Source organism: Haliotis asinina, chromosome 1 (genome assembly GCF_037392515.1).
Source record: "Haliotis asinina isolate JCU_RB_2024 chromosome 1, JCU_Hal_asi_v2, whole genome shotgun sequence".
In the NCBI taxonomy this organism is placed as follows: domain Eukaryota; kingdom Metazoa; phylum Mollusca; class Gastropoda; order Lepetellida; family Haliotidae; genus Haliotis; species Haliotis asinina.
In genome coordinates, this window is record NC_090280.1 from 52,723,046 (window position 1) to 52,744,742 (window position 21,697).

The following is a 21,697-nucleotide window of genomic DNA, read 5'->3' on the forward strand; positions in this document are numbered from 1 at the left end:
ATGTTCCCTTCAGAGGTCATATACGTGCTTACCGGGTGTGTCTTTGCCATCGTCTGCGTCGTCGTGTGGTACTACCGCCGTAACAAGTACACTCTTCCCGAACTTCATTACGTGGACTCCGACCTTCATCGATATATCTTGAGAACCAAACCTGGATTTACCTCCCCTTACCGACCGCCATTTTGGCTACAGAACCGCCATCTGCATACCGTTATAGCAACGTTGGTGCCTAAAAGTAAAGTGAATTTCAAGCGCGAGTACGTGGATCTTGATGATGGGGGTGTTGTTGCTTTGGACTGGGCACAGGGTGACTCGGAACCTAATTCAGAAACAAATACCATCCTCATTGTAGTGCCTGGTTTGACGGCGAGAGCTGAAGACATGAGCGAACTTTAATTTGTAGCATGGCATTAAAGCGAGGTTACCGAGTTGTGGTATTCAACAAACGTGGACACGGGGATTCAGTTCTAACGACACCTAGAATGCTAGGGTTTGGCGATCCGAAGGACATGAGACACTGTGTGAAATATTTGCACGGCAAGAATCCAGCCTCAAAACTTGTAGCTGTTGGCTCCAGTGAAGGGTCGGGCCTCCTTGCCTCTTATCTCGGTGAATACGGAACTGACTGTATCATATCAACTTGTGTGGCCATATGTCCAGCATTCGACGCTCTGGACCTGTTTACAAAACCCATAAATTTTATCTACCAATATTTTCTTCTTTCCTCTGTGAAGAGAATCTTGAAGAAACATTCCAAGGTGCTATCGCCATTGCTTGATCTTGATGCGGCCTACAGCGCAAGATGTTTCATGGAATTCGACACCCACGTCTATTGCAAAATCTACGGGTATAAAGATGTCTTTGAGTACTGGAAACATAACGATCCAATGAGAAACATTCTGAACGTATCGGTACCATTTATGTGTATAAATACCAGGGACGATCCTATTTCCCTAGCCAGGAATGTACCAGTCGCCATGTTTAAGGAGAATTCGAATTGGTTGCTGGTGATGACGAGCAAGGGAGGTCACTGCGGTTTGCTTGAAGAAGCCACGCTGACGCCTTGGGCTGACCGATTGGCTCTTGATTACATAGACGCTGTGCTGGAGTTCAAAGGAGATGATCAATAATCATGGACGATCTATCTTGACTTCGAATACAACATATATTTGATTCAGCTCAGTGTATTCAAATATTCCTGCTACATCTCATATAAATTTGATTTTAAAATGTTTTAAATATTTTAACATTCTCACAACGAATGAATGTGGTTTATGATTGATTGTTTTTTAAATTGATGCTTCTTTTACGTTCATGTTCCGCGAGCCCAAAAGAAAACAATGCGCCGGTCCAGAGTGTCCTAAGCGACGGGTACCTGAATAGATGGGTCTTGTTCCGGACCAGGGTGCCTAAAGGATGGGTGCTAGAGTGAGTCTTATGTAGCATGACTGCGCTGAACGGTGTTACAGATATTTGTACTGATGTCCGAGGTTACAGTTGCTATAATGATTTAATATTCAGCCTCTTACTTTGTTATAATTCTGAGATCTAAAACAATTATACGCGGATTTCCATAGTGTATCCACTGTTGGATTTTTCATGTTCGCACTCAATAAACGCTTAAATGTTAGAATTAAGCCTGCTGTTTCTAATTATGTTTCAAAAGGTCTCTACTTATAATATGTTTGATATTCTCACCAATCTTCGAACACCTGGCACCATCACTATTTGATTGTGAGTCACAAACATATTCTTATATTTTTGAATATTAATAATATATATATTACAGTCAACTTTGTTTCAATAAAGAGTTACTATTATTATGGAAACTAGATTATGTATTAAGGTGTTTCCTTTGTGTGACCTCAATAATTTGAGGCATTGGTTTGGAAAATTCTCTCTATGCATTCTATTACGGTACAGACAAGGCGCTGTAAATAGTCATCCAGTCAAATCAGACCCATGGGCGAGATAATTTCTGTACCATGAAGCGAGCGCGGAGGGCGAGTTGGCTAAAGCGCCAGACATGTGATCCAGTGAGGTTGAGGTGTCGGGATTGAGCCCACCTGTGACCGGCTGTAAAAACCTTGGCGTCAACTTTGTATGCAGACACTTTCCGTGTTGTCACAACTCCCAGTGTACAATACATAACCTTGTGCACGTGAAAGAACCCACGTGATGGTGGTCACACGAATACGTGCAAACAAATAGTTGGGGGTACAGCAACGTGCAGTAAATTTGGTCAAAGCACTGTTACTATGGTTCCCAATCCACCCAGCTGTGAATGGTTACCTCGATAGGATGAGACAAATGCTACAAATACCTCGGTGCGCCTAGAGGCAGCACGAGTTGTATACTCCCAAGGGAGCTGAGACTGATAACATGATGTGCCGTTGATACTGACATCCACTGATGGAGGAAATAGATGTTTGCGCCTTGAGCAAGCGCTAACTGCCTGGATATGTGCGCTATATGAATATTCTAAATAATGTTTTAGTCACAATGCTTAGTATATAGAAAATACTAAACTATGTCCCGTGTAATACCAAACGAGTGAATGGCTTGGTATCTAGTTAAGCGAGTTAGATACCGATACCATTCACAAGCTTCACAAATATGTTATTACACGGGACATGGTTTAGCATTTTATTTATCACTCACTCAACATTAGCTAAACAATATCGAGCAAAGTACTTCTTTCCTCAGAATTCAGCGAGTGTGATGACTCAGAGTCTAATCATACTATTGTGACAGAGGTATTGGCATTGTGACGTCATAACTGTAAAACACTTTGACGTCATACGTACGGCATCACGCGATGTTATTACACTGTGTTAAATAACTTTGTAAAATTATTAAACAGTGATATCTTCAACGGATGAGTAATGAGTATTTGTTGCACTTCTACAACTCAGGAGAAGGAGGATAAACGTCACTAACCGAGTATCCTGTTTGAAAAAGGTTATTCTAACCTCTTCTAACAGAAAACATTTGTTTATATACACAAACATGCAGTACTCACATAGAAATATAAAATTTGGACGCAATCACTTTTGATTTGTTGCTTTGCGCCACACCTTTCTATCCCAGCCGTAAAATACAACCACGGCTATAAATGGCTTAACTACATTAAAGCCACATTAGATAATATTGGTATGTCCAATATATGGCAATCTCAAGATATAGTCTCATTTTCCTGGTTCAAAATGCCGTCCAACTTAGAATTTCAGACCAATCGCTACAACTGTTTAACAACCCGATGAGATCTTCCTCCAAAGCTGTTATCTATGAATGTATGAAATTCCACTATGATATTTCTTTACTGGAACGTAAATTAGGAGCAAGGCACTGTAATACCTTTATCAAATTTAAAACTGCCAACCATAAATTACCTATTGAAACAGGCCGCTGGGAAAATATTCCCACAAATAAACGATTTTGTCGACTATGCCCTTTCCAAACCGGAGATGAGTTCCATTACCTACTTCAATGTAATAAACTTACTACCGCCAGAAATATGTACTTAAAGAAATATTTTATAAACAATCCTAACTATTATAAAATGTCGGCCCTTTTTGAAACTCACAATGTAAATCAATTACGAAATCTGTGTAAATTCCTTTCCATCATAATGTCTGTCAATATGAAATGATTAGCTCATCTATACATAATTGCTGGAGTTGTACCTTTCTAAGCCATAGTCTCCATTGTGATATATTTCTGTAAAATACCCAGATGATGCTTTACATGTATTTGTAGACTCACGGAAATAAAAAGGATGATGATGATGATGATGTAGTGATGTCAGAATGTACTTTTGATACTTTCTGAGACGCGTGTAAAATGTAAATGTTAGTTTAACTTATGTTTTAGTTAGTTTCATGTAAAAATCTATTAACTTTAAATGTGTATTCAACGAAATACGTCGCTCGACTCGGGTTGCAGTGTAAACACACTCGTGTTATGTGTGGCGCGGGTTGCAGTGTAAACACACTCGTGTTATGTGTGGCGCGGGTTGCAGTGTAAACACACTCGTGTTATGTGTGGCGCGGGTTGCAGTGTAAACACACTCGTGTTATGTGTGGCGCGGGTTGCAGTGTAAACACACTCGTGTTATGTGTGGCGCGGGTTCAGCAGTGTAAACACACTCGTGTTATGTGTGGCGCGGGTTGCAGTGTAAACACACTCGTGTTATGTGTGGCGCGGGTTGCAGTGTAAACACACTCGTGTTATGTGTGGCGCGGGTTTAGCAGTCCATACCATGTTATCTGATGTTATCTTTCTGTTTTCCACTAACGCCTGTGCACGGGGCGCTAGGATGACGAACGAGTATCATAACAATTCTTTCTCACCAAATTACGAAAAGATGATAATATGCGACAACTGACATCTTTGGTAAGCTTCATCGAAGTCAGTGGGCCTCTCATCTAGTCCACAACGTCCAGTAGTGTCGTCTGTCTGAACCCGACTCCCTTTCTTGTAGTAATCCTGCTGTTAATAAGGGGATATAGCTCACCTGGCGCTGAGTGAGAGAGGTTCACAACAGCGCAGCACTAAGGATATGGCAACTCTCCAGCTTTAACACTTGGACAGGTTTACGACATTTGGAGAGTTGCTGCGCTAAGATCATCGTAACTCCCCTACTCTAACACTTGTTTACAACATTGCGACAGTCTTACAAGGTAATCGTAAGTCTCCTACTCTAACAAATGGTTACAAAACTACGACATTCTTAACACTAAGGTGGTCGTAAGTCCCCTACTTTAAAAAGCAAAACAAAAACAAATAAAAAATAAAAAATGACGTCTACACATTGCAGCAGTTGTAGCTCTTAGGTAGTTAGTTCCTTATTTTAAAATAGGAATATGCCAGAGGTAAGGTGCTTCCTTTCTGTCAACATGACTTCCTGCAGCCCAAGACCTGAGATCGCTTCGTGCAACATCCGTCGGAGATAGGGGTCCAAATTCCGAACTCGTATTCCAGGTTGTATCTCTTCCTTTATTTATGATGCAGAATCCTTCTCACATTGGAGTTATTAACACCCTCCACCCAGGGACGGTCAGGTGGTTAAAGCGTTTTCTCGTCACGCTTTAGACCCGTGACATACATTCTTCTCAACGCTACCCAGCATGAGACATGCTTCTGTCCCCGCCGTGGTGTCATACATATAACGGTAGAGAGGTTACTAGTCGTACGACACGCGAATCACCCACACAGAGGTACTTTCGTAATGACACAATGGAAAGGTACAGGACAGTCGCTGGCCAGTCTCGTGTTATCTAACACAAGCTACAGTCTCTGCTTTATCTGTCGTCACTCACGCCTGTCCATCGGTCAATGAGATGCCAAAGTCAAGAGTATCACACCACCACGTGCAACATTATATAAACAGTTGACATGACAGAATGAGTTGAACCACGACGACTCGCCTCTCGATACAGGTTAGTATCACTACTTACTGCACTTACTCTCCACAGCAAACACAGATCGCAGTATACTGAATGGCAAAAGAAGTATGCCCCTATGTTTGATTGCGACTGAAACTAAACCTAACAAATAATGGACGAAATGCCAATCAAACATTTCTGTGCACCTACAAATCTTCCATGCCTCTTGAGATCAAAATTAAAATCATTTTAAATGCAAGTAATATACCTGGGATGTTAGTTTCGGATTGAGCTTTTCTAGTTAATTCCTTTTCCGTTACCTCGCTGAGAGAAATGTATCTCACTTCAGCCACGTAGTATCTTCTGAGTATATCTCAGGGGCGTTGATACCAAATGCCCTTTTTTGGAGATAGCGCTCAAACCTTCTGTTGTTCCAACAAGTATTCGCCTTTTTAAATCACTATTACTCTGTCTATTGTGTTGGTTTGTGTTTTCTTAACCTTCATGTCACTTTCAAGATTTAATCATGAATGAATGAATGAATGAATGAATGAACTTTCAAAAAGGGAAATCATGTGATCAAGGCCATTGTCAGCCCAGTTACGTACATAATTTGGTGTTCGGACCTGATGTTCACGTGTCTAATTTATTTTGCCTTCATGGTAGATATTTAATAATCTTGATATACATGGAATATTGCTACATGTAGTTAAACAATAAATTTAGAATAACAAAGATACTTCTCTTTATAATGTAGTTTCTGTAGACAAAGGCGACGTTGAACCTGAACAGAAATAAATACCACGTGAAATATTTATATAGGCTCCCTTTCCCAACTTGTGATCGAAGGTGCTTTTAACCACCGACGTGTTCAAATCTATAGGTTTGAATTAGGTGCGAACCCTTCAAGATCCTTGATCTTCAGTAACCAATAGTTCTTGGAAGTGTCGACTAACGGCATCCAGGTGGTCAGGCATTTCAAAACATTGATTGCAGAAAAATCTCGTTTCGAGTTTACTACGTTCCGTCCTATTGCGCACCTTAATGCTATAACCAGTTCAGAATATTTAGCCTAAGTCATTTAACTGGATGCATAACTATTAATCAGTATGATTTGATATGTCTAAGCACTTGTATATTGCAACACTACGCTCCTTTCAATCTCTGCAAACACGTCGTACAGCGTGATCTGTTGTACAGCGAGCTCTGACAAACGGAAACCTGGAAATCGTGTTTGGCGACCTGGTACGGAACTGATATTACATCAACCTCATTGTGCTTTACAGAACTACGGTGAATAAGCGCAAAACACACACAGCAGGTTTAACCAGTGAGGCTGATGCAGTGTGAATTATTATTTTACGACCAGTTGTTTGTGGAGCCTATTTTCACTTTCACACGAGAAAATTCGGATCAGCTGAAAAGTAGATCATTGTCTGAATAGGTTAATGAGACTTATTTTTCGGTATGCTGCTAACTTAATTGACCCATGACATCCATTTGCGTCGATCGATGTGTATGCTGTATGATTGGATTGTCTGGTCCAGACACGATTTTTACAGACCGCTGTCATTTAGCTAGAATATTGCATTGTGCGGCGTAAATTAAACCCACTCACTCACTTGAATGGGTTTGGATTGCCAGAGTCTCATGACAAGTGAACAGGAATGGCAGTGAACATGTTCAGTATTCTGGGTAAAGATCTGCGCTGTAAGTGTGAGATATTCTTTAATTCTGTCCAGTGCTTGATCTTCTGACTTTGGTTCGAACTAGTAATCAGATCTTGCAGATACAAGCTTGGCATGGAAGTCGGTTACAATACGAATATGATGACGTTGTCCGCCAATTATGGAGTGAGGCAAATGAAATGAAGTCCTGAACATAACCTATTCAAATATCATAAGTGTTAGACATCAGCACACGAGTACAAAGTTCAAGGGGTATCAACACCTGATGACCTGATTATGGCTGCGATCTTGGTCCAGTAGCGGTGATACTGTCATGTCAGTATGCAGCTCTATCTTGCTGAGGGTTGATGGGTTAACCTTGTGGCTAAAGCGTACGAACCCTGGTACGAACCCTGGTACGAATCCTTCCTACATTGGTGCAGTATATGAAGCACATTTCTGGTGTTCCTCGCCGATATGTTGCTAAAACTAAACTCACTCACCCACTCACATCTTGCTGTTTGCAGCCACAGGTTGTTTAGTTCCCGAAATAGTTTTGTGTATGTGTTTTAACGTGACGACCCAATATTGAAAATTGTAGATTGTAAACCAATGATACTTTACAGCGTCCCAAACACTGTTCTTATTGTTCTTTAGGTTAGCTAGCATCTGTAAAGGACTTGACGACTAGATCCCCTACAACGCAGCTGATGCTGGAGACAATGTATGTCGTAGCCGTGGGCGTGATCGCCATTTTCGTCTTCGTGGTATGGTACTACCGCCGTAACAAGCATAGACTTCCAGACCTGTACTATCGTGACTCGGACCTCCATCAACACATCATCGGAACCAAACCTGGATTTACCTCCCCTTACAGACCACCATTTTGGTTACAGAACAACCATCTACATACTTTCTTTGCTTCTTTGATTCCAAAAGTGAAACTTTGTTTCAAACGGGAGTACATCACTATGGACGATGGCGGCGCTGTTGCCTTGGACTGGGTACAAGACAAACTTGAATCTCTAACAGATACAAGTCCCATTTTCCTAGTGTTGCCGAGTCTATCGGCGTCCGCGGATGACATGGCCGAACTCTGCGACATTGCGTCGAAGAGGGGTTACCGAGTTGTAGTGTTTAACAAACGTGGGCATGGGGATTCCGTACTGGCCACACCAAAACTGCAAGGGTTTGGTGATGCGAAGGATATGAGAAGCTGTGTGGAGTATTTACACGACGAACATCCCGCAGCAAAAATTGTTGCTGTTGGCTCCAGTGCAGGGTCCGGACTTCTCATGTCTTATCTTACCGAATACGGAGCTGAGTGTATCCTAGCAACAGCGGTATGTCTGTGCCCAGGATATGACTCCGTAGACTTTTTCACAAACCCTATAAATAATGTGTATAGATATATTCTACTTTCGTCCTTGAAGAAAATTCTGAAGAAACATGCCAAGATGCTGTGTCAGCTAATTGACTTAAGAGCGGCGTTGAGAGCGACTAATTTTCACGAATTTGACAGGCATGTCTACTGTAAGTTCTACGGCTACAAAGACAGTCTAGAGTATTGGCAGCATCAGAACCCAATGAGAAATGTCGGTAATGTATCGCCTCCAGTCATGTGTGTTACCAGCTTAGATGATCCCATATTCATGGCCAGATATGTACCATTCAACATTTTTCGAGAGAATTCGAATTGGTTACTTGTGACCACAAACAAAGGAGGTCACTGTGGTTTCATTGAAGAATCGACACTGAAACCTTGGTCAGATAGACTAGCACTTGACTATATCGACGCTGTGTTAGAATTCCAAACTCGTAAATAGATTCACGTCATTCACGTTTCAGCTATGTGCTTCATGGATACCACGAGCTTCTTTTAACCTCTGACAAAAGATTGCCCGCAATTTAGTGGGGCATATTATGTGTGTCTGGTAACTGTAATATGTATAAACATAACATCGTAGATTGAAAAAAAACACCGTGCAAACTTAGCTTCCAACGATGATAGCGGATTTTCAACTTACATTTAACGTTTCATTCCTTTTCCATATGCTGAGTGAGTGAGTGAGTGAGTGAGTTTAGTTTTATTCCGCTTTTAACAAAATTCAGCACTATCGCGGCGGCGGACCCAAGACATGCGTTTCACACATTGTGCCCATGTAGGGAAACGACCTAGGTCGTCGGCGTGACAAGCGAACGCTTTAACTACCGGGCTGCCTGCCCCTTTACTGGTAATATTTTCATCGGTAAACACCTTGCATGCACTAAAAAAAACAGTTGGGGCAAGTCATGGGTGTTATTTATCGCGGACACGCGAACGTAACCCTGGATCGAGTTTTCAGGCTTGCCGAATTGGTTGACACACGTCGTTGTATCCCAACTTCGTGGACCGATGCTCATGATATTGATCACTGGACATTTCTGGTCCAGACTCGATTATTTATAGACCCCCGACCTATAGCTGAAATATTGCTGGATATTTTATGCAACAAACCAACCAACCGAATCAGTATATCGCCAGTTTGTAACAATAAAGAACTTGTTGAAAAGCCCTGTTTTGTCAAGTCGATTTGTTCGATAGCACAAAATCTTTTCCATAAACATCACCACATATGATGACCAGCTTTTCATGATATGCTTGTAACATTGGTGATATTGCCAATGGATTTGTCTCACAGGTGTGATAAACACATGGACAGGCGGGTTACTTTTACTCGAGAAAAGGCACCGCACAGATGAAATTCGGAAATGTCATCAGACATGATTCGCTATTTGTCTGTTGGATGTAGACCCAGTAGCTGACACAACCTGTCGGGTGTGTGGCAAAAATCAAAGTACCTTTGGATCAAGGTACTGTACTATGTCATCGAAAAAAAATTACTGACATTTGTACTCCCATTATTAACCTCTGGTTTTGATTTTCAATGTCAGACTGAACCTGAAACTCCGCACACTCACTCACTCATTGACCCACCCTCACTGCCACACTTTGCTTAGCTCTATCAAAATAAAGGAGTGACTATATACGTGACCAAGATTTTTCATGGATAGAAATCTTCTTTAATCTTGTACACACAATTGATGCAAGGAATAAAACGCATTATCCCCATGACGATGTCGTATAATGTGTTCTAGCGGTAATTATAAGTTGTTACGGATGAGCAAGATCTTTTATGGATAAATCTCCTTTAATCTTTTACAGGTCATTAAAGATCTTGGTTGTCTGTAACATTATAAATGCCGCTAAAGGACATCATGTATATACCTGCCCACGTTACAACGTTCTCGGATCAAAACGCATGTTCTGGTTCCGTTTACATCACTTGCTGAGTCCTTGGACCCGTGTCAGTAACACTTAGTTATGTATGCCTCGAAGCGCTGACATATATGTTGTGCATCTTCACAGATGCAAAAACTTTAAAATATTTGAGAAACTATCAACACTTATATTTCAGTTTGATAAATGTTAAAGGCAACGAAGTCCAGGCTGATTCTGTTGGTCCCAAATGGTCAGATCACGTGATACAAAAAGGCGTGATGCAAAATGAAGGGTCGTCAGGTCACTACTCTCATTGGTCATATACAATGCACGTTACCACATAATCGATTTTGGCGCCAGTATTTCAATATGAATTATAGGAAGACCTTAGACAATAGATTATGACTGGGACTCACAAAACTATATGACATTGTTATGTAATACTCTCACTTACTCACACATGCACGCGCCGGCCTCAACACACATTATCCAATGTCTCCAGTGTTACTCAGAATAATATGATAAGGTGGTTGTTTTGTAATATACAAAACCAGACAGTGTTGTTCAAGATTTATGCTTTATTGATTTTGACCTATATCCAAGTAAACTTACAACCTACTTCCTATAAGGATTACAAATGATTCATGAAGTGTCCATAGTGTAAGATATTTATCCATATGGTGCAACCATTGTTATGTACACGTGTAACTCTGACTGGATGTCTTGTGAATAGTCACCCCCTGTCCTTCAAGAACTAACTGTGTACATCAGCCGAAAGCCAAATCTCGAAGTGTAATCCAGACTATAACATGTGACACTACTAATATCCGCATTATTATTGTTACAGCCCACTATAAATGCCCTGCATTATTGTATCCCACTACCAACATTCCATATTATTAACACCTACTACTAATACCACGCATTATTAAAATCCACTACAAATTCCCCGCATTATCATATCCTACTTTTACTACCACACATTATTAAAACTGACCGCTGACACCCTGCGTTATTAAAACCCACTACGAACTCCCTGCATTATTAAGTCCCTGACTAACATCCCGCATTATTATAACCCTTTACTAATAACCCGCATTATGAAATCCCACTACAAATAACCCGCATTAAGATATCCTACTACTAATTCATCATATTAATTATTATATCCAAGTACTCATTTCCCGCATTATAGAAACCCCACTTCCAATTCCCTACACTATTATACCCACCTACAAATTCCCCCGCGTTATCATACACACCTCTAATTCCCCACATTATTATATCCTTCTACTAATACTCCTCCTGAGTCCCATTATCAACAACCCACATTATCAAACCCACTACTGATACCCCACAATAGTAAGTCTCACTACAAACCGTTGGGGCCAGGATTTGAACTTTGTTAAGGAAATAGACCAATTTGATACAGGCTGGGTCGTCTGCAGCGAAACCATCGGTATGCTGTGTCTAGGGGGCCCACCAGGCGGCGCTTCCGACCTGCACCTTCAAGGCGGAAGTAGGTGGTGTTGTGGAAGAAATATATCAAATCCGTGCGCATGCGCACAGCAGTACGGAAAACTGGTATTCCGTTGAGTAGAGCGAGGTTGGAGAGTTGTCTGGGTGAACTGACTCTTGTTCCTCCTCTCTTGTCTATAGTCATCTTCCAGTATACTTTCCCTGTAAAGACGAACAGTTGCGGTATTGACAGTTTTATGAGTTTAGTCAGATATCTACTCAGACATGTCACTGAAACTTGACATGTTTTGTGCAGAGTGTTTTCAGTTGTATACAGTCGAATATTGCCGAGAGAAACGGAAATCTATGTGCAGAGCGACTCTTTTCTTGCAGTACTAGTGGTTTGAGCTAACATCTGAACCTCACTGGGAATACATCATTGACAACTGGAATTGATCAAAGGATTTTCTCATGGCTTTCCTATTTTGGAAGGGCTTTTTTCTCTGTTATTGTCCAAATAGAGTAGGGAGGTGGTTTTTGACTGAACGTATTCAGGATCGGCAGAAACGATATATACTGGACTGTTATTTACCACATTCTGATTTGGGGCATTTACGGACCCGCAAACCTGTGATCCAACATAAAATACTTGAAGCATAAACCTATAAGCAGTAGGAAAGTTGATTGTCCGGCCAAAGGACAGATTGTAGCTAGCGTTTGGATTTGGCCCTAAAAGATAACGTTTCCCAAAGTTAACGTTCCAAGGACAAAATCAGTCTTGCAAACACTGCTAACGTATTTGTTGTTATCAGTCAGCATCGAACATTATAGTTTGTCACGAGGGGAACATGAGTTGATGAACCCTTGATGTTAGTTTATTTTATGAAGGCGACAGCAACATACACAAACATCGCGGGTACATGAACCCATGGGCTCCGAATGACCAGTGAGATTTATGGTACCGAACACATCAATGTTAACTTTGAATTGTTTCAGGCACAGGTACAAACAGCCATCGCTTTGCATACGAGAAGAAAAAAAAAAGACTTAGAGTTATCTCCCATCCATCGATTTGCATTAGAAAAATATCGGTAATTTCCGTACATCATACGTGACTCAATGTTTTTCGAGAAAAAGAATTACAAGTACCAAATAAGTTCTGCATTTCCAGCGGGGTACATTGAAAGTACTGGAAGGGCGCTCGGCCTGTCAGAAAACGACATTTATGTGAAGGGCAAGATAAAGGTGAATACTTTCCTTTGCATGCCTGAACAGACTTACCTCGGGTGAAGTAGCAGGTGTTGTCGTTGTTGAGGTAGAAGGCAGCGTCAAGCCGTCTGGTGGGTAGGTGCAGCACCTCTGAGAATAACACTGGACCCCTGTAGAATCTGAATGTGGCCAAGGCGACGTCGTAAGTGTAGATGTAGGTGACGTTACCCTGGAAACATCACGCATGAGTACATTACATCATAGCAAGAAATCGAGACTGAAGGTGTCTCATTCCGAATAGGTTTGATTCAAAGTTCAAGACTGAGTGACTGAGTTGCCACATTTAGCAATATTCCAGCAATATCACGGCGGGGAGCACCAGTTATGGGTTTTCACATTGTACCCATGCATGCGGAAAATCGAACCCAGGTCATCGGCGTGACGAGCGAATGCTTTCACCACTAGGCTACCGCACTGCCCCATGTCATGAAGGAAAGAGTAAATAAATAGAGAGAATGAGTGAATATTGTGTTACGGTACAGTTAGCATTGTTCCAGCTACACCACCTAAAAATGAGTAGTCATGTCCTCACCGTAAAGAGATAGGTGTATGTTGTCTTGGGGCCACGCCCTCCTGTAGCCAGGGTGAGGGTTACTGAAGTATCTACTGACGAGGGGGCGTCTGGAAACACGGAGCTGATGACACGTGGGTAACCATCAACGATCCCGCGAGACCCAAACAGGTACACATAATTTCCTGAAATAGAGCAACATGTGTTAACACGTGCTCATGTTGTGACTGTATGAGAGGGAGTATTGTTTACGCCGCGTTATCAAAATTCGATTAATGTGACGGCGGGGGCTCCAAAGCCAGACATGGGCTCCAAAGCCAGACATGGGCTCCAAAGCCAGTGAGAATAATTGACATTCCCTTTACTAAGATCCAAACATGTCATGTTCATTTGGAGAAGAACTCACTGAGTTTTAGTAGTGGGCTTAGTTATATTGATGTAAAAGCTACCGCAACAGTAATCCAGTTACATTTGATTTACGATAACACTGTAACACTTTAAAAATGATCGTGTCTAACAGATCAAAGACTAAACATAACAGCATCCTTCGCACCATCGGGGCTTGGCGACATGAAATAGGGCAAACTACAAGTGAACCTAATCCCATTTTCATGGGATTCACTGTTAGGACGACAAAGGTGCACTAAGGAGGTATTATCACACTGACAGACAGGAAATCCGGGGTCACAGCTGTTATTAGCATTATCAACATTATCTGACAGTGCTGTTTTCCATTTGGGGCTGCTAGAATTCAACTTTCTTCTGAATCTGCACCGATTTCTTCTTACGGTATAGGTCGAAAATGATCATCGCACCTCGAAGAATTCATATTCTTGACAAAAATGCAGTTGTGACTACTGTTGAGACAGTTCCTTCCATCGATTTGTCAAAGAGTGCATTTACCGCGAAAACCGTACAACTTCCCATCAGCACCAAGAGTGACGGAGTCAATTCTTCCGCTGCAGATGTCAGGGTCAAGATGCGCAGTAGGCGTGGTTGTGCGTGTTGGGGGAGACGGCGTTGTCGTAGTAAGACGTTGCGGGGGACCTGCGTGCATTCATATCAGTTAGAAAATTTGGTGTTCATAGAGAGCCTGCATTAACACTGATATCAGTATACTCACCATAGACAGTCTGCATTAACCCTGGTGTCAGTATACTCAACATAGAGAGCCTGCATTAACCCTGATATCAGTATACTCACCATGGAGAGCCTCCATTAACCCTGGTGTCAGTATACTCACCATAGAGAGCCTGCATTAACACTGATATCAGTATACTCACCACATAGAGCCTGCATTAACTCTGATGTCAGTATACTCACCATAGAGAGCCTGCATTAACCCTGATATCAGTATACTCACCATATAGAGCCTGCATTAACCCTGGTGTCAGTATACTCACCATAGAGAGCCTGCATTAACACTGATATCAGTATACTCACCATATAGAGCCTGCATTAACTCTGATGTCAGTATACTCACCATAGAGAGCCTGCATTAACCCTGATATCAGTATATTCACCATATAGAGCCTGCATTAACCCTGGTGTCAGTATACTCACCATAGAGAGCCTGCATTAACACTGATATCAGTATACTCACCATATAGAGCCTGCATTAACTCTGATGTCAGTATACTCACCATAGAGAGCCTGCATTAACCCTGATATCAGTATATGCACCATAGAGAACCTGCTTTAATCCTGATATCAGTGCACTCACCATAGACAGCGTGCATGGACCCTGATGTCAGTATACTCACCATAGAGAGCCTGCATTAACCCTGATATCAGTATATTCACCATAGAGATCCTGCTTTAATCCTGATATCAGTATACTCACCATAGAGAGCCTGCATTAACTCTGATGTCAGTATACCCACCACAGACAGTCTGCATTAACCCTGACCAGTATACTCACCATAGAGAGCCTGGATGCCGTTGATATCATCCTGTGTCAATGGGTTGTCTGTACACTGCCTCACCCAAGGCCACATAATCGCGCCCTTCTCTCTGGAATGCTGTAGACCAAGACTGTGTCCGATCTCATGGACGCCAACACAAAATATGTCTTCTCCTAAAAAACAAAAATCACAAATACTTCATAAATAAAACATAGTAATTTTGCAGAAATCTGTTCAGTTCAGAGCCTACTGATCCCTACATACCTGGACTGATTAACTGTGTTATTACACTTACTGTTGGGTACGTTTCCCTCGGTCGTCCAAGGCTCGTCGTCGTCAAAGTGGACATCACCGTTGAGACCACGTTTACTGTCACCTGGGAAGTACGCATGCGCCAAAGTGTTTCCTTTCCCGTCAAACGGCGCCCTATCTCCATGGTAGCCGCTGTCGAACTGGATGACGATGTCGACGTTACAGTGGGGTAGTTGGGTGAAGGTCAGAGAACTGACGTCGGACCATATCTGCAGTAGACGGGTAGATAAACACGTACTCATTAGACGGATGGTATGAAGAAGATATTATTGAAGACAATACTGTTGTTGATGGACCATACAAGCCCTGAAACGTTGTAATCAAATAATAAAAAGAGGATGAAACCTAGAAAATGCTCTATGTGGTCATCAAATAGCATCTTCTAAAATGCCAATCTAGCATCTAACATGCCATTACATCACGAATAAAATATCAGATCGAGAGATATATTACACCCGATGGCAACAAAATTAATGTTGTTCGTATTGATCACCTTGTCCTTTCATGAACGAAAAACAAATATTATCATGGATCACATAAATTGGTAAGTCACACAACAACTAGATTCCATTCTAAAGCCACAGTGAGTCACTGATACAGCCTCATCACCTATATGTCTACTGAAGTGCTATTGTATGATCACCTATTGGATCGAAGCTCCGTACAGTTCGTGTCACTGGTGAAATAACTCGGTTTTTCATAAACACTTGCGACTGTTGTAGCCTGACGAGTGTGTTGTGGGCACTTTTTATAACAGCTGTTGTCCCCAAAGGACTTCAAATACGTATTACCTTAAACGCCTTTGCTAGCACCCTATCCACCCCGTCATGTGTTGTGTCAGGTGCCAGCGGGTATGTTCTCACACAGTACGTCAGGTTAGTGTACTTCCATCGGGTATCTATGGAAACGGTTCCAGAGGGATAACATACATCTGATACTGACTGTGAGACAGATACAGATTGTTCTATATATAATTCTAAGTACTGCACCGGTATGTAGTGCCGAATGTACTTAAGTGTGAAGATGAGAAATATGTTTGTACTTAAATGTATTCTTGTAATAGAAATGAAATGCTGTTCATTTGTTCATGTCAGCCTATTAGTCCTTGTCAAATGCTAAAAGGGACCCTATGTGTTATGATCTCTTAGCCTTTCTACAAGGCTGTACTGAATGTTGAACCCATGGATGTATACTAATTCTATCTTTCAAAGAGGCAAGTCTAGATAAGGCTCCAGTCTGTCATTTATTATTTTTATAGAAATATTTACATTGTGTAAGTCTTAGGATCTCTCAACAGCGGACAAAAATTCTATTGTTCACAAACCTTCTTCAAAAGTAGGATTATTGCTGTCTATAGCGTTTGCAATAAACGAACATTCCTGTCTCTCTGCCCTCCTTAGCCCCAGAAACCGAATCAAAATGTCAGTCAGCTGATAAGGTGAGTGCTGTGGATGTAAAGTTTGCTTTGAACAGTATTCCTAAAGTTACAGCGTATCAGATTAATGCAGGAGGAGATTCCCTCAGGTCTCCGAAATTCACGAGCACGGGATGCTGCTGAATGTCCCTCAAACATATTCGGGACGAACCGAACTCGAACCCATTATCAGGTTTCCGACTAAGTCAAAGGATGAAAGTCTCCACAGCAAACTTGCTGCGCCCTACGCCGATGGGAACCAATACCCCTTGGTTGCTCGGATAGCATATGGATTAGAAGATCTATGTGTGCGCCTTCCTCCGATGGGAACCAACACCCCTTGGTTGCTCGGATAGCATATGGATTAGAAGATCTATGTGTGTGTTTCAGATACAACAGAAAATGTACGTACCATCTAGAACATATCGCTTTGTTCTTGATGACGTCACAACCAGCCTGATTACGTCAGGCACGCCACACCGCTTCCGGTTTATCATGTCGAGGGTTTCGCGATTGAGACGACCTGCAACATGGCAGCCATTAAAACCACGTCAATCGACGGGGACCATTCGACAGCATGGTAATCACTTTGTCAATATAACTGATATTCTGCCAGAAACATTCCTACTTCACACAGTACCAGGCCGGACGTAGATTTTTACACAAGGATAAGGAGGATTATTCCATGGTTCTGAGGTAGATATTGTGTCCATCTACAGAAACTACGATCATCGCATTGTTTTAGTCTTCAGGTAACTAGGGCCATTGTTCTGGGGTGGGTTATTGTGTCCATCTACAGAAACTACGATCATCACATTGTTTTCAGGTAACTGAGGCCATGGTTCGGGTGGAGGGGGATGTGTTATTGTGTCCATCTACAGAAACTATGATCATGACATTGTTTTGATCCTAAGGTAACTAGGACCATTGTTCTGGGTTGGATACTGTGTCCATCTACAGAAACTATGATCATGACATTGTTTTGATCCTAAGGTAACTAGGACCATTGTTCTGGGTTGGATACTGTGTCCATCTACAGAAACTATGATCATGACATTGTTTTGATCCTAAGGTAACTAGGACCATTGTTCTGGGTTGGATACTGTGTCCATCTACAGAAACTATGATCATGACATTGTTTTGATCCTAAGGTAACTAGGACCATTGTTCTGGGTTGGATACTGTGTCCATCTACAGAAACTATGATCATGACATTGTTTTGATCCTAAGGTAACTAGGACCATTGTTCTGGGTTGGATACTGTGTCCATCTACAGAAACTATGATCATGACATTGTTTTGATCCTAAGGTAACTAGGACCATTGTTCTGGGTTGGATACTGTGTCCATCTACAGAAACTACGATTATGACATTGTTTTGAGTCTAAGGTAACTAGGACCATTGTTCTGAGGTGGGTTAATGTGTCCTTATACAGAAACTACGATCATGTCATTGTTTTAGTCCTAAGGTAACTAGGACCGTTTGGTCTGGGGTGAGATATTGTGTAAGTATACACCAGCTACGATCATGACATTGTATTAGGACTAGAACCATACTTCTGAGGTTAGAATAGCGCAGATTTAGCGCTTGATTATGCACTTTCTGTTTTGCACATTTGTTATGCATCATAACATTTTGACTGTACACCAACAGCTGTATATGCGTGTCATATCAGCACATGCATCACAGAATTACTTATAACTCTTGGCAGTATCGCCAAGTTGACACAACATGCAGACCTCCGGCGTCAGTGTTATCAGTTATATACTATCTTTTGACGTTGAATAACTGAACAGCATGAAAGGAATGCAGTTTGTTTACACTGCTTCAGACACACCTTCAGCTAAAGTGCATATATGCAATGACACAAAGCCTTGTCTTTGATCCAGTCTGACACTACAAACTGTCTGGATTATGTCATCCTTTTAACAACACATGCAGATTCAGATTATCATCATCAAGCATGAACAGTTATGACACGACTAAAAATACATTTCTTTGATAATACTATGGTTAATGTGTCCCACAAAAGAGTAATGGCAGTAGGCAATGCCATATTCTGCCATAGGTTCAAATAAATAATTGATTCATCGATTCCATTGTTGAATGATGTAATACTACCAGTTTGTGACGTCACGAACGATAAACACCTTCACACTAACGTGATGTCATATTACTATGCAAACCTTCTCGGCATTTAGGATAATTAAAGTGCTAATGTCAGAAAGTTCTAATAATCAGTAGGTTTACAGTTACTAGTAGCACTTATGTACATAAATTCCATACCTGTGGGGGGGAGATATGCCCGTCTCTGAAACTCTTCGATTGCATTGGAGAAAGAACCAGGAAGCCAGGGGAACCGCGTCATCAGGTAACCATAGCGATAGAGGTAGTTCTTGGCGAAGAAAAATAGAATAAACTGCATTTACTGACAGAAATATATTCAAACCTTTAAGACGGGTCAATACGTAATCAACAGCGGCTTTCTTCAGTAACATAATATTTTTTTTGTGGTGTAACGCGGCACTGAGGTACATGGTGGCTGTCCGCAAATATCTGAATCTAATCTACATACTCCAGTGATCAACAGCATGGGCATCGATCTGCGCAGCTGGGATACGATGACGTATGCCAACCAAGTCAGCGACCCTGACGCCCGATCCCGTTAGACATGCATGGTTTGCAATGGTTATTCTCACTCGGATCTCAAGGTGTCTTACTGACATAAATCTATCGGTGAAGTATCAAATGAAACATTAGTTACAACATGTAAACATTCCATAAGATGGGAATACCAGGGGAGGATTGACCCACATTACATTTCCACCAGAAAGAGTCAGGATCGATTAATTGATCCCTATGGAGTATGTATGTACAGACTTCCTACGGGAAAGACTCACCACTATTCGAATATAATCCACTGCACTGATGGTTATTTCAGCTCTTATGTCGAATATCGAAAAACATATTAATATCCCCAAGAGAAGTACAATGTTGTGCGACATCTTTGTCTCTGCATGCCCTTCTCGAGACTGAACAGTTAAGTTTACAACCTTGAGATATCAGACATGCCTGGTGTTTACCGTGGTCTGACGAAACGACAACCCACTTTATTCCCTCAGCTCAAATTGACAGTTACTTTTTATATAATAAACCCAGGTGTACACATGTCTGTGTGTTCTGTTCATCATTAGGTCCGAGCTGAAATACCGTACATCAAATATGACGAGACAATATCAAACAGTTTCCCGGTAACTATATCTACAAAGAACGACAATCTATCTGTTTTTAAGCTTGTATCGCTAAACTGTACCAGTCATTAGAACGAGCTCAAGCGTTGTCGGGACACAGAATAAATGTCCGACCACGTTCACAGACAGCCAACATGCAGGTATATATCAATGATGCTGGAAATTAGTCGTTATGTTGCGTTGCGGACGCAGTGTTTAAATTTGAGTCACAATGAGTGAAGTTTAGTTTTAAGCCACTTCTAGCATTATTTCAGCACGGTGGGACTCACTCACTCACTCACTCACTCACTCTTTGTCATATACCTGCTATTGATTCCACTGTAGTTATATTTCATATCAATTGATGATGCTACGCCTGTGAGAAGAAAGGCGATTGTGAGGCGAATATTCATTTGAACTTTTAACACCCTGCTCAGTATCGTAGTGCTCAGCTGCTTGATGCTGTCGAACGTGCTTCACAAATCGTTTCAAACATCGGACAAATATTTGTCAAATTGCCATATACTTGTAGTTGTAAAATATCCAGTCACACGCCGAGACATAAGGTATCTGTTTAATTTGTTTCAGAAAGGATGACAAATGAAAACTGGTATATACTAATTAAGGGAAATGAAGAACTGGAACATCGAGTCATATGTCATTCGAGACAACCGAAGTAATACATATTTACACGATAATATTTTTTTATAATTCGAATAGAATCACATGCTTACTTTGTCTGGAACAATAACTGTCACAGAACGGTGCTGACAAATCCACGTCAATAATGATCAGCAATCCGATGCATTGTGATATTAAATGACACCCTTATTCGATTTACAAACTCACCTCGGGAATGTCAGAGAGACCCGTGTGTGCAATTCGATGTCCACCGCCATCGTCTATTTGATCATGTAGGAAATCATGATATCCTAATAACAGTAAAGCGAGAACAGTGGGAGCCATAATCCCTTGTAGCCAGGCATTGTCTTCATCGACTGATATCCTCGGTCAACCCGGTATTTCGTTATTGTGACTACGCTAACCTTTAAGGGTCAGACGGACACTCTTCACATCAAAGCTAAAAATCACTCTTTAGACACCGAAATGAACAAATCCTACTGTACTTCAAAAGAGTGACATTTACCGGACTTAAACGTGAGGCTACAACAATGCTCAAGGTAACAGAAGCTTAAATTAGTGTTAAGCTACTTCATGGTTTAACAGCCTAGTCATGTTTCCATAACGTGTGGTTTTACATTATGGTTTAACAGCCTAGTCAT

The 21,697-nt window shown here is 41.4% G+C and overlaps 2 protein-coding genes and 1 pseudogene across 2 annotated transcripts; 2 read left to right on the forward strand and 1 right to left on the reverse strand.

The window, feature by feature from the left end:
* Positions 1 to 1,130, forward strand: LOC137280510 (protein ABHD15-like; annotated as a pseudogene).
* A 3,735-nt stretch (positions 1,131 to 4,865) lies between these two features.
* Positions 4,866 to 8,880, forward strand: LOC137273442 (protein ABHD15-like). The gene is made up of 2 exons (XM_067806137.1): positions 4,866 to 4,874; positions 7,717 to 8,880. Exons 1-2 carry the CDS (start codon positions 4,866 to 4,868, stop codon positions 8,878 to 8,880), a joined length of 1,173 nt encoding a protein of 390 aa, XP_067662238.1.
* Positions 8,881 to 11,721: 2,841 nt separating this feature from the next.
* Positions 11,722 to 20,189, reverse strand: LOC137280526 (matrix metalloproteinase-14-like). The gene is made up of 10 exons (XM_067811888.1): positions 20,085 to 20,189; positions 19,471 to 19,579; positions 17,597 to 17,707; positions 16,562 to 16,668; positions 15,754 to 15,979; positions 15,476 to 15,631; positions 14,458 to 14,601; positions 13,576 to 13,739; positions 13,056 to 13,212; positions 11,722 to 11,996 (listed from the first exon to the last, which is right to left on the reverse strand). The coding sequence occupies exons 1-10, from the start codon at positions 20,187 to 20,189 to the stop codon at positions 11,722 to 11,724; spliced, it is 1,554 nt and encodes a 517-aa protein (XP_067667989.1).
* Between the last annotated feature and the right edge of the window lie 1,508 nt (positions 20,190 to 21,697).

Bases quoted from the DNA above. Each gene is read 5' to 3' on its own strand.
- LOC137280526 (XM_067811888.1), bottom strand. From the start codon at position 20,189: ATGTCGCACAACATTGTACTTCTCTTGGGGATATTAATATGTTTTTCG. The intron at 19,580-20,084 runs GTGAGTCTTTCC...TTCTTCGCCAAG, and splicing joins TGGATTATATTCGAATAGTG to AACTACCTCTATCGCTATGG. The intron at 15,980-16,561 runs GTAATACGTATT...CGTCTACTGCAG, and splicing joins TGCTAGCAAAGGCGTTTAAG to ATATGGTCCGACGTCAGTTC.